At 41.2% G+C, this 12654-nt stretch overlaps 1 protein-coding gene across 8 annotated transcripts in view; it reads right to left on the bottom strand.

The window, feature by feature from the left end:
* LOC138751311 (F-actin-uncapping protein LRRC16A-like) overlaps window positions 1–12654 on the bottom strand; it is a 378511-nt gene that overhangs the window by 68079 nt on the left and 297778 nt on the right. For all 8 annotated transcript variants that reach the window (XM_069913446.1, XM_069913453.1, XM_069913448.1 and 5 more), the window contains 3 exons: window positions 11656–11831; window positions 8794–8881; window positions 3994–4143 (listed from right to left, as the gene is read on the bottom strand). In XM_069913446.1, coding sequence (XP_069769547.1) covers window positions 3994–4143; window positions 8794–8881; window positions 11656–11831 — 414 coding nt within the window. The remainder of the gene's footprint in view (window positions 1–3993; window positions 4144–8793; window positions 8882–11655; window positions 11832–12654) is intronic.

Raw genomic sequence — 12654 nt, 5'->3', positions numbered from 1 at the left:
TTTCAAAAAATTGCTTTTGAATTTCTTGTTCATGATTTGTCAAAATGCATCTGTCATTATTAAACTAAACCAGTAGCAATAAACAAGGTCCATTCTCCCAAAGGGATCTGGAAAGACAGGTTGGCATGTAGTTCTCTGTGCCCGAGGAACACACAGGTTGCAACAATCAAAGTAATGCCACGATTAAAATGAACTAACTGCAACTCAAGGATCCACTGGGGACCACTTTCACTTGTGTAACACAATGCCACTCCATAAAGTCATCAAACAATTCTTTCTGAAAATTAAAACATTTCTACAACTTGCACTATAGAGCTCATACAAAAGAGACTCATTTACTCTCGTGCAGCTGAAGAATGGTCTGACATGTAAAGCTGAGATGCTTTTTCATTGCTGCGCTCTCTGTTCATTTATGCCACTGCTTTTGCTGTAGTTGGTTCGATGGCTTAGGTTTAAAATTGTTTAATGAAAACATTTCATATTTTACTTAATCCACACATGTCAAACTCTGTCCCGCAGGCCAAATTTGGCCCGCGATATAATTATATTTGGCCCGCAAGATCATTTCAAAAATGTATTAGAGGTGGCCCGCCCTGCAGCAAGAGCCGATGCTGTTTTTTGGTAATGTCACCCCCACCATCTTCCCCCTTCATTGCACATCCTTCCCAACCCCCTAACTATCCCCTCCCCCCTAAAACCACCCCCCTTAAAAGATGGCCAGAATATTCTCAAAAAGGAATCCAGAATGGTAAAGTTCCACAAACCTTCTGCTGGGAATCCTAACAACACCCGGGCATCAGATCCACGGGATGCGGAGGGAGCAAGAGTGTTGCAGGTTGACCGTGCAAACTTTGAGAACGGGGAAAACAAAATTGTAACACGAGAAGTCTGTCGATGTCATCAGCCGGCAAGCCAGTTGGAAGGCTCCCCGCGCAACCAGTCACTTCTCCCACCTGTCGAGCGGTGCGGCGGATTGGCGAACGCCTGTGATTTCCTGTTGGCGCGACGGACATGGCAGGCTGCGCACGGCCCCCGCTGTTCCGCAAAGGCTGATCGGCAGCGCGCTGGGACTGAGTGGGTGGGTAAGCAGGGGTGGGCAGAGGGTGTAGGTGAGGAGTAATAGGCAGGGGAAGTTATGGTGGTGCGAGGTGGTTAGAGGGAGGGATGAGTAGAAGGAGGGGTGGATAGGGAAGAGGTAAAAGGGAAGGGGCAGGGCGAGTAGGGGAGGGGTGATTAGAGGGTGAGAGACGGGTAGAAGGAGGAACAGGTTGAGGGGAGAGGCAGTAGAGGGGCGTGTATAGGATGGGGTGGGTAGAGGCAGAGCGAGTGGAGTGAGGGGTGAGTAGAGGTTGGGTAAAGGACTGGTCAGGTAGAGGGATGGTGGGTCGAGGGTGAATAGAGGCCTAGAGCCTGAGGAGTGAGCAGGAAATGCTGAGTCGTGATGCAGGCCAAAATGGACACAGCCTGTGAATGCTGACTACATCTCCACAGGGACCAAATAGGTTTCCCTCAGGTCAAACAAAGGGTGAACTTGAGCTACCTACTCCTGACCTGTAACATTATCCTCCTAAAGTTATATCCTAAAGTTTAACATTACATATGTTGAAAGAAGAGAAAACATGCAGATGTTGTTGAAAATTTTCAATAAATATTTAGTTCGGCCCTCGACTTCGTCCAAGTTTTTAATTTTGGCCCTCTGTGAATTTGAGTTTGACACCCCTGACTTAATCAGTGAGATGGCATTATAATTGATGCTGCATTTGTTAACTACAACATACTTAATGGGTATTAGCCCAACACAATGATGGTCCACTTTATTCAATGTTATATCTGATAAATCACTTCCAAATGATAAAAATGGGAACAAAATGTTGTAAAATAGTTATTTCGGAATTAAATATATAGCAATGGATCTCCAGGTAGCAAACAACAGAGGAGTCTGCATGAAATTGTTGACCAAATTAAAGAGTTTCTTTGTTAACTTGTTCCAGGTACATGGAGAGAGAAAACGCACATTAAAATATCAACAGTACTTCAAAGTTCTAGAAAATAGAGAATACATATGTTGGACACAATCCAACCAGGAGGTCCTGAATAATAAATGACAAAGAGAAATCATTTATAAGTCAACCTACTGCAACCTCCACACGATCTACCACCCCCTCAACTATAGGGGCCTCTGCAAAGGTAGGAAAAACAAATAGATAAACTGCACATTGCCAGGAAAAAACTTCCTCCAGCTGCAAAGGTGGGTTCTGAGGGAATTCTGACACTTGTATCGCGTAACAATCGCAACCAACTAAAAGGAGCACTGGGAGCAGAAGCAAGAGTTGGTTTTATGTGGAGGAGCACTTCTTTGCATCTTTCAAAACTGCCTCACTGACATTTTAAGAATATTCTCCCTGGTTCTTAATTCCGTTCACTAAGAAAGGAATAGTCACACACATTCAGACAACAGTGTGGGGGTTTCACATATTAATCATACGCCAAATTTCGGTCATGACTTCTGGTACTGACCTATATTTCAATTAGTTCATCTAACCTGACTCACAATTTAATAATATAACCATTTTGCATCCAACCTAGCCATTTTCAAACACCAAGTACGTTCAATACAAAAATCTCAGTCACCAATTTTTAAACGCGTGTTTGGACTCTGATCGCCTCTTAAGCAGTTACATAGGCAATAATAGGTGTTTACAAACTGGGGGTGCTCGGGACCTGTGTATCCTACCTGTGTAGCAGGACCCTGCAACCCCTTACGCATTGGATCCTAAATTTAACGTTGCTCATGCCCCTTTGGTGATGCAGTGTCACGCACTCACTGCATCGCTGGAGGCCCCACAGGGAATCCAATCCCCTGTTCCCTGTATTGGCATCCAAAAGGTAAGTGCCAGGGCGGGCACAGAGTCAGAACCCTCGGGGCTGGGGGAAGAACACAGAGTCGGGGCCAGGGGAGGGATGCTGTCGGAGTCATCAGTGAATGGAGTTGGGGCAGGAGCAATGGCCGCCCATCTTACCCATAATCCCCCACGCTGTTGGAACCGCTCTGGTGTTCCAGTAGCGTGGGGGATTATGGGTAAGGAAGACAGCCATTGGCTTAAGTGCTGACCTAATTTTCTACCTTGGCAGCCATCGATCGCTTACAAATTGACTAGTAGCAGCTACACGGTATGTATACATGGGTGGACAATCTATCTCTGAGGTGGTTTGCCTACCCGTGCAGATTTAAAAAAAAATTCTACTCAGTAGTTGGCCTGATAACCCGCCAAATCAGCAGGTTAAACTCATGTTACAATCCAATTTGTAAACCCCTAATGATGTTGATATCTTAACATATTCTTTCCATTTCAAGTTATTTGAGGTATAAAAGATTGACAACATTGCACAAAAATGACTGAATGGCAAACTTCATCAGGAGTCATTGGCATGTATCTGGAGAGTTTTCCGTTGTGAACATCATGCTTTAATTCTACTCTAGCCAGTAACTGGGGTCTGATCATCACTCACCTGAAACCTTGCTTTGGTAACGTGTCAAATAATGTTTAACTTCCACTCGGAATGCGCCTGTGAATATTGGTGATGCATATGCTGTCAACGTGCTCAATGTCAGCAATTTTAAGAGTTATTTCTTGAAGAAAGCAACATGACACTGCAAGTTCACCATGTTGCGGGAATGTGCAGTTATGAGCATTTCCTATTGATACAAATAAACAGCAGAATCTTACACCCTTACAGGGGATAAATAGATCATTGCCATCCTTGTATTCTATTGCCACAATAACATTGTTCAAAACAGTACATTAATGTATCAGTATCCAAGCAATGTCAATAGCCTCACTGATGACAAACAGCGTAAATCAACAGAAATACATCCGGGGTTGACATTTCAAAATTCAAATTTATATACTTTTACTTTGGAATAAATACTCCCTGCCGGTTGTCTAATGGACAGAAAGTACAATGATTTTATTCCACAAGTCATTGACTTACCATGCAGGTATCGAGCTCCTCGAGCCTTTCCAATTCGGTCAGCTCCTCGGCAGTGACAGCAAGTCGCTTTGCTGTCTTTTCTTCCAGCACTTCAATTTCAGTGGACTCTTGTCGTGGCAATGGCTTTCCACGCTTTGTCAGATGGTTGGCCTGTGCCACGAATGGAAAGCAAATATTAGAAAGCAAATATTCCATCAGTAAGAAATGGCTTATACTGCCATCTTCAAATTACTTCTTGCTGTCCATTCTGAACAGAATGTTCCTTGCTTAATAACGACATCATAATATAGTGTAGCAACTGCTGTGGCAGCCCTACCGAATAGAAACGTCCACACAGTGTGAGGGTGAACCAAAGAATGACTTTATTGGCTTGAATTCACCGCGTCTTCGCGCTGGCCCACCCACTTCCGGCGAAGTACCCTCCGGCTTCCGGAAGTGACATCATCGCGTCATGGTGTTACTCTCCAGACAGCTGGCTGCTACATGCAAGTGGAGGGGTCCCTAGTCTGCACGTGGCGCTAGGCGCGAGCTCCTTCTCGGCAGTGAAGGGGAGCCCATGCCATCTTGGACCGGTTGTGTGTTGCGGCGATTTGGCCCATTTACTCGCACGGTCACTCAGCCCGCTACACCAGATTACTCACTGTCAGATTATTAATATCGGACCAGAATTTTAGTTCTCGCATAAGAACTAAGTGATGTTTCGGCATGGACTACATTGGCCAAATGGCTTGTTCTTTGGTTCTATAGAGAAGTCTAAACAAGTTGTATCGAAGAGAGGGAAAGGCTCTACTTAAAGAGTCTGAAATGGTGAAGGTTTAGAAAGGTTTCAATGATTGTACAACTTAAATATTTTACGATTTGAATCACAACCAAGAGTGTACCATAAGAGATTACTTTCAGCAAGGTATGAACATATCAGGGCAAGATGCTGAGGAATGTACAATACCACAGAAGCCATCCTCTTATATCTCTGCCTGGTGAGCAAGTCCAATGAAATCTATTGGCAGTAGCAGTGAAATCTTAATGTGTTTTGGCTATTTTGCACAACATCCTATGCACAGCAACCCTCATCACAGACAAATGCAACTTTGCAGCAACTCCTCATATAGGATTGGGTTCAAATCACCACAAGGCTTGGTATGCAGTTTTGAATTCCTCTTTGATTTAAAATTATGAACTTGAAGAATATAAAATGGTATATCTGGGTGTAAATAAAAGATAATAATTTTTCTCACATACCGAAATGCTGTAAAGATTTTAATTCCCATAGAAATTTTCAGTGGTAATTCCAGTACTGAAGTGAAACACGACAATAACCATGGTATGGAAAATTCACCTTCTTAAATTTAAACAAAATATCAGATCTCACATGAAGCCTTAAACCAATTATTCATCAAGACCTTTGTTCTTCTTTAGCTAGTTTTGACCACTCAAGTCTCTCAATCTAAGGTGAGTGCCATCTATAATTCTACAAACCCAATTTAAACACTCTTAAAAACAACTTCATTGATGAAGTGCAGTTTTGGTGATCTTTCAACAGCCATTTCTGCTTCAACGAAGTACAGAGGGAGTGCAATTTTGCTGGAGGTTCTGTCCTTTGGGTTAAATGCTCAATTGGATACAAATAAATCCCATTTTTTACAAAGAAAAGCCTTATACAGTCCCTGGTATACTAGCCAATATTCATTCCTCAACCAACATCACTAAAACTGATTACCATCAGTTGAGTGGATACAAATTTTTCCACCAGGTTTCCTACAAGCTGACCAAACTCAAAAGACATATTATTGGTAGGAGTGTGCATTGCAATGGCTGGGTTTGTGAAAGGCATAACTAGAATGTTTATGTTTCTTTTTTACTAAAATAATCTTGCATGAGCAATTAATCTACCATCCCCTTCCTCTTCTCTCTGATGCTACAGCTGTAAACTCTTCAGAGTCCAATCATTAAAATCATATCTACCTTTTCCATTCCTTCCCAAGACCCCTCACCCACCCTCATGGCACAAAAACAACCCTTTGTGTTATAAATGTTAATTTTACCACTTCCTTTCAATGACTCCAATGGCTATCTCCCAGACAGAAGAACATGTTTAGATTCCTGGTTCTACTGGAGAATATTGTCCAACACCTTTGGTCTATCCTAACTACCAAGATCAAATTAAACCTCTGATTATCAACAGGATTACTTATTCCTGTTCATTTTGAGTTCAAGCCGTGAGGTAATGTATACAAGTCCTTGGTTAGACCCCACTTGGATTACTACGTTCAGTATTGGTCACCTCACTACAGGAAGGATGTGGATGCTATAGAGAGGGTGCAGAGGAGATTTACAAGGAGGCAGCCTGAATAGGAGAGCATGTGTCCTGATGATAGGTTGAGTGAACTTCATCTTTTCTCCTTGGAGAGACAGAGGATGAGGGGGTGACCTGATAGAGGTGTACAAGATGATGAGAGGCATTGATTGTGTGGCGAGCCAGACTCTTTCCCAGGACTGAAATGGCTAACACTAGTTTTAAGGTGAGAGAGAGATGTAAGAGGGAAGTTTTCACGCAGAGTGGTGGATGCTTGAAATGAGCTAGAGGCAAAAGGATCTTTTAAAGAGACTGTTAGATAAATACATTGAGCTTCAAATATTGGAGGGTCAAGCAGTTGGGAAATTTTAGGCAGTTGTTAGAGGAGGTTATTAATCAGCACAGTACTGGGCTGAAGGGCCTGAACTGAGCTGCAATTTTTTATATTCTCTGTTCAAAGCAGGCATATGTGAGAGACTCAAATCTAGCCTTTACAATTCATCAGTCCAACAACAATTATAAAACTAAAATGTAATTAAATATACAAATGGGTTAAATGTTGAATCATCCATACTTAGAATGAAAATGCATTGCAATTAATTAGTGGATACTTATTTTGCTCTAAATTTAAAATGGTTATTAGTGATACCAGAAAAATCATCTTCTGCAAATTACATGATGCAACTGTCGCATCCAAATCAGAGGAATATTCTTCTGCTGAAGTAATTTGTCTAACCTATAGAGGGATATGTATCACGTGCAAGTTTAATGTGGACATCACATATGGCACAGAGCATTGACCTGCTGGGCTTGTCCCTATGCTTTACTGTTCTGTGTTCTATCTAAACCCATTTTCTTTGCTGGTAATCTAGTGCTTGGATCTTTGCCTATGGTTGGACAGCTCTTGAACTTATTCAAATGTTCGGTAGTTTTGCCGCACTTTCTCTAATAAGGCACTGTTAAAAACATACTGGAACTTGGGTTGCTGCATGAAATGAGCATTATTTCTAGGCCCCTTCTGTGTGGGCTGTACAACGACTGAAGGGAACAGTGAAACACTGTACTGGACAAGGAAGCAAAACAACAAAGAGGAAATTTTCACAAATATCCTTTCATCGCAATAATTAACAAAGTAGATTGCATTGCTGAATCAACCGCAAAATACATGCACAGCTTGTACTTCAAAGTCATAGGACTAAATCCCAGGGCCACTTTAACATTGATAGATGGTGAAGGTTGCAAAATACTTCACACCATTGATAAAATTTGGCAGAATGATCTGGAGATGTTCGTCTGCTCTCCAGGAAGGGCACACCACACTTGGTATACCTGTCAACTCTCCCAAATACCAGTACTCCATCTCTAAGCTCAAACAGGATTGCAGTGTTCCAGACAGGATCAGGACATCACATCAATGCTGCATCAGTCATATCTTAATTATTCAGGAATGTCCAATCTCTACTGAGTTCTTTTTGCCTCCATACTGGTGCTAAAACCACTTTAAGATGTACAAGGAAATATACTGCAGTTAATGGACGTTTGTTGTTCATAATTCAGTGCAAGATCACAAATTGAACAAATTGCAAGTCTGCTCATCTGAACCAGCTTGGAATCCAACTTCCACGTCCACCAAATTTAGTGTCCAAAAGAATCTAAACATTCACTGCAAATGGAATGAGGAAGAACACTACCCAAGCAGCACATGGCTTGGCCGAGAGTCTTTAATTAATCAATCTATAAAAGGCCTGAGTTGAATGTCAATTGTTTATTGTTTGGACAAAATGTCCAAACCAAGGTATTTAACGAATCCTCAGAGCACATGTAGAGGTCCAAATTTGACAACTCCCAACGCCACTCAACTCAGCATGCTTCTTTTTTTATTAAGGATTTTCAATCAACATGGAGTTACAAAACAAACAAAATCAAAGAAACATCACAGATATATACAAGAAAATACCAAAACCAAGCTATTGATAGGCAAAACAACTCAGCGTGCTTCAAGCTAATGTTGATCTACTAACTTCATGAAGTCAAATTAAGTGACAGATAACTTTAAATAAATTAGAATGAAGGGAATAAATGTTCCAAATGAAAGAAGATGGAGAATGATGGGGAAATTGTGAGGTAGATTGTGACTTGTTCTAGTTAAGAGGCATCCTTCATAATTGTAAACATTTACGACTCCACAATTACATTCATACTGATTAATCAAGCTACAATCTGCTTGGTGTCCGAGATCATCTGAAATGGGGAGCTTCTGTATGAGTCAGCATTAAAGTAGGAAAAATAAGTAATTATTTATATTAATTTTGCCAGAAGCTTAACTATCATTGCAGCAAAGCACCGTTAGTCCATATGCAGTGAAAATATTATTTCAAGCAAAATGCAAAACACCTATGGTCATCCTTCATTTTCCTCTCATTCAGATATGAAAATTATATCAATCATCTACTGACAAAAAGCATTGAAGTGATAAACAAATCAAAAGTTGCAGGTTTGCCACTTACCAGTCTGTGCTGTGAGCTTGAAAGTGCTTCTAAGATTTCATCTACGATATGATCAGACAGAAATGATGCGACGGTCAGCTTGACTTCACTGGATGAGAATTGTAGAAAGATAACAGACACAATTCAATCTCCTGAATTGGAGAAACTCATCCCTTTTAGACAGAATTAGTTTCTTCAGCCTTCAAGTAAAAACACAGATATGCTGGAAAAACATGGCAGGTCTCCCAGTGTCATTAGGAGATAAAGATACGTAACTAACCTTTCGAGCCTGAGCCCCCTTCAAGGTATGAGCAAAAAGGAGGCAGGCACCTGAATTAAAACAGCTGTGGGAGGAGGAGCACAGGCCAAAAGGCAATAAAGGACATGTGTAGGAGGACAGGAGAGGAAAGTTGAGAATTGATCGGGGAGGTGGTGTGGTTCTCTGAATGCAGAGCTGGAGGACAGGAGTCAGGGGGAAAGTGGGGTGAGAGGGAGAAGGGGGGGGGGGGGGGGGAGAGGGAGAGATATACCATGGATGCTGCTGAACCTGATGAGTTCCTCCAGCATTTCTGTGGTTTTACTGTAATCACAGCCTTCGCAGATGTTCATGTTTCACTCTCTTCAGTCTTTAAGTTCCCTTTAAGTTATGATCACTCCTGTTCCACATTTCCATTTCTCACAAATGGTGCATTCAAATAAAAGTATTGTGATAGATTTCTGCACATATTAGCTTTGTTTGAATCAACTACATTTTGATCGTAACTTGAGATGGGGTGCCTTAAGGTCACAAACATAATATGTATGTAAATTCAGGTTTCTTTTTTTTCATGCAAGTCTAACATTACTGCAAAATGGATGGTCTCCAGAGTTTGACTTCAAGGTGGGGAAATGGAGGCATTTTCCACAATTCAGTAAGTACAGTCTCACGTGTTATTTTCCAAATTCAATGGTTCAAAATAGTACAAAATACCCACTGCAAGCAGCTATACTCTACCTCAACGTTTCAAAGGAAGCCACTTTCTATTAACTCTTCAACTTTTGCAATACATTCTTGCGATTATTTTTGCTGGTGGCTAGATGGTTTTATTTACTAAATCGCAAGTAAAGGTGCAAAATTGAGTCTAACCTCAGGTACTATTGTTCAAAAATATGAAGAAGAGAAATATGGGAAGTAGGTTGCTCAAGCGGACTAACTCACACTTGGTAATTTTAAGAGATTTCACTACACACGATTTTCTTCAAAAACTCTACTGCAACACCAGTGACTCAGGTTCAAATCCGTTGCTGTCTGCAAGGAGTCTGTTCGTTTTCCCCGTGACCAGCATGAGTTTCCTTTGGCTGCTCCAGTTTGCTCCCATGATGTTGGTCACATGGGTGTAATTGGGTGACACGGGCTAATGGGTCAGAAGGGCCTGTTGCTCTGCAGCGTCTCTAACTTAATTTAAAAAAAGCACACACTTCAGGCTCTGTCTCAAACCCAAATGCGGAGCTATACATAAGCATGATGAGTTAGAGCAGTGGTTCTCAACCTCTCTCCCCATCCCACAGAGAACTGTCAGCATTCCCTTACTGACTGCAGACCACCTACAACAGACCAGTGGGGGACATGATCAGTATGGGCTCCTTTATGGACCAGCAATGGGATTATTTTTTCTGTTTTGCTTTGGCAGGAAAACCTGAGCTTTAAAATTTCTATTGTTGTCAAATTTATAACCTTGTTTTGTGTATCATTTGTTAATATCATAGAACGTGACAGTATAGAAACAGGGCCTTTGGTTCATCTAGTCCATGTTGAATTATTATTCTGCCTAGCAACATTATCTGTACCTGGAACATAGCCCTCCATACCCCTCCCATCTATGTACCCCTTGAAATTGTTCTTCAATGTCAAAATCAAGCCTGCATTCACCACTTCATATGACAGCTTGTTCCACACTTTCATCATGCTCTGCCTGAAGATTCTTCCTGAAGATTCCTTTAAACATCTCACCTCTCACCCTAAACCAATGTCCTCCAATTCCTGTTTCACCTAACCTCTATAGTAAAAGCCTGCTTGCATTTACTCCATCTTTATATTTTACAATTTTGAATACCTCTATCAAATCTCCCCTCATTCTCAGACACTCCAGGGAATAAAAAGCCTAACCTGTTAAAACCTTTCCCTATAACTCAGCTCCTCAAGTCCCAGTAATACCCTTCCACTCTTTCAAACTTATTGATATCTTTCCTGTAGGTAGGTGACCAAAACTGCACAAAATACTCCATATTTGACCTCACCAATGTCTTGCACAACTTCACCATAACATCCCAACTTAATACTTTGATTTATGAAGATCAATGTGCCAAAAGCTCTATCTACTCTATCTACCAGTAACACATTACCAGTAATATTTGCCTTTGCTGGTTCACTGAGGACCACCTACATCAAGCCTATGGACCACAGGTTGCAAAATACTAAGTGAGTGAATTCCATGGATGCACAACATTTTGTAGAATTACTTTCTCATCTTGATCTTAAGCAGCCTTGTTCCAAAGCAAGTGTTAGACTTCCAAACCTGCAGCAGCATCTGCTCATTTGCAGCCAGTTTTAAACAATATCCAGGACCCTGGGACTTTGGTGACCGGACCCTTGGCTCTGGCTGCATTCTGCCCCACTTGTTCATATTCCAGACTAAATGAGATGCCGAACCATCAGGACTTCTGAACAACTGGATGCCAGATTATCAGGGGTTTATGCTCTGTTTAAATAAGTGACTCAAAACTTATCACAGTCAAGTTTTTAAAAAATGTTGAGTGATTTAATTTGCCATTGTAAGCCTTACACCACTGTACCATGCAGACAACTTCAGATACAGTATAGATTATAATCAAATGTTAAAATACCTAATTTTATTGAGAATATCGATGCCCGATTGCTCAAGCAGCACGTTCTTGATAAAGGTCCGAGGGATGGAAACTTTCTCCGTGGTAGCCTTGATTAAATCCTGGCGCAAGTGTGCTTTTTTCATTACATGAGGGCAGAGGCCTTCAGCTGCATCGACCATGGACTCCAACATTGTCTGCAATGCAAAGCAAAACTCAGAAGACAACAAAGTTCAAGTTTCTTTCAATTAAAATTGAATTCAACTGGGCAAACAGCAGCTGTCATTTGTACAAATGAAGGGTTTTTGGCAGGGTGCATTATTTATGTACTTGCCTGAATTAGTTGTCTGGTAAATGGGAGAAGCCCAATTAAATAATGATCTTTTTAGTATCCTTTGAAGGGGAACATGAAGAAATCCATTTATAGCAAATCCATCATCTGATTTGTCACCACATTAAAGAAGATACTAAATTGACTCTTCAATACAACTTAAAACGACATTTTAAAAAAAGTGTTGTCCAGTCTTATTCCACAACCAAACCTTGGTATTCTTCCATTCTTGTTAGAAAGCAGCGAGACCAAATTCCTATTCTTCTGTGTTTCTGCCACTTACTGCAACCATGTGAACCTGTTGAACATGTGCAATTCCTAACCCTTGCAATCCAGCCAGTAAAGCCCCAAGAACCCAATTCCACCATCTCCTTTGATCCTCAATTTTGTGTTGGACACAAACACAAGAGTTGGACACTGCTGTCTAATTGACTGTTCAAACCCAAATTTAAAAAAAACAATTTGATACACTTACAAATTAACAGTAAAGGTGCCAAATTGATGGTAAATGTGCTGAGCCCAGGATGAGATAAAGGGAAAGCAAGACCTGTAAATTTTTTTCACTATAGATATGTTCATCCTTTCATGAAACTACTTTCAATGAGAAGTTGGGTAGTTGAATCTCGAGGGAACGGATGGGACACAGTTGCACCACTCATTTATTGACAGGGAACTTTTCCAGCCCATTG

The sequence above is a fragment of the Narcine bancroftii genome, chromosome 1 (assembly GCF_036971445.1).
Source record: "Narcine bancroftii isolate sNarBan1 chromosome 1, sNarBan1.hap1, whole genome shotgun sequence".
NCBI classification, from domain to species: Eukaryota; Metazoa; Chordata; class Chondrichthyes; order Torpediniformes; family Narcinidae; genus Narcine; species Narcine bancroftii.
This window is presented reverse-complemented; position numbering and strand designations above follow the sequence as displayed.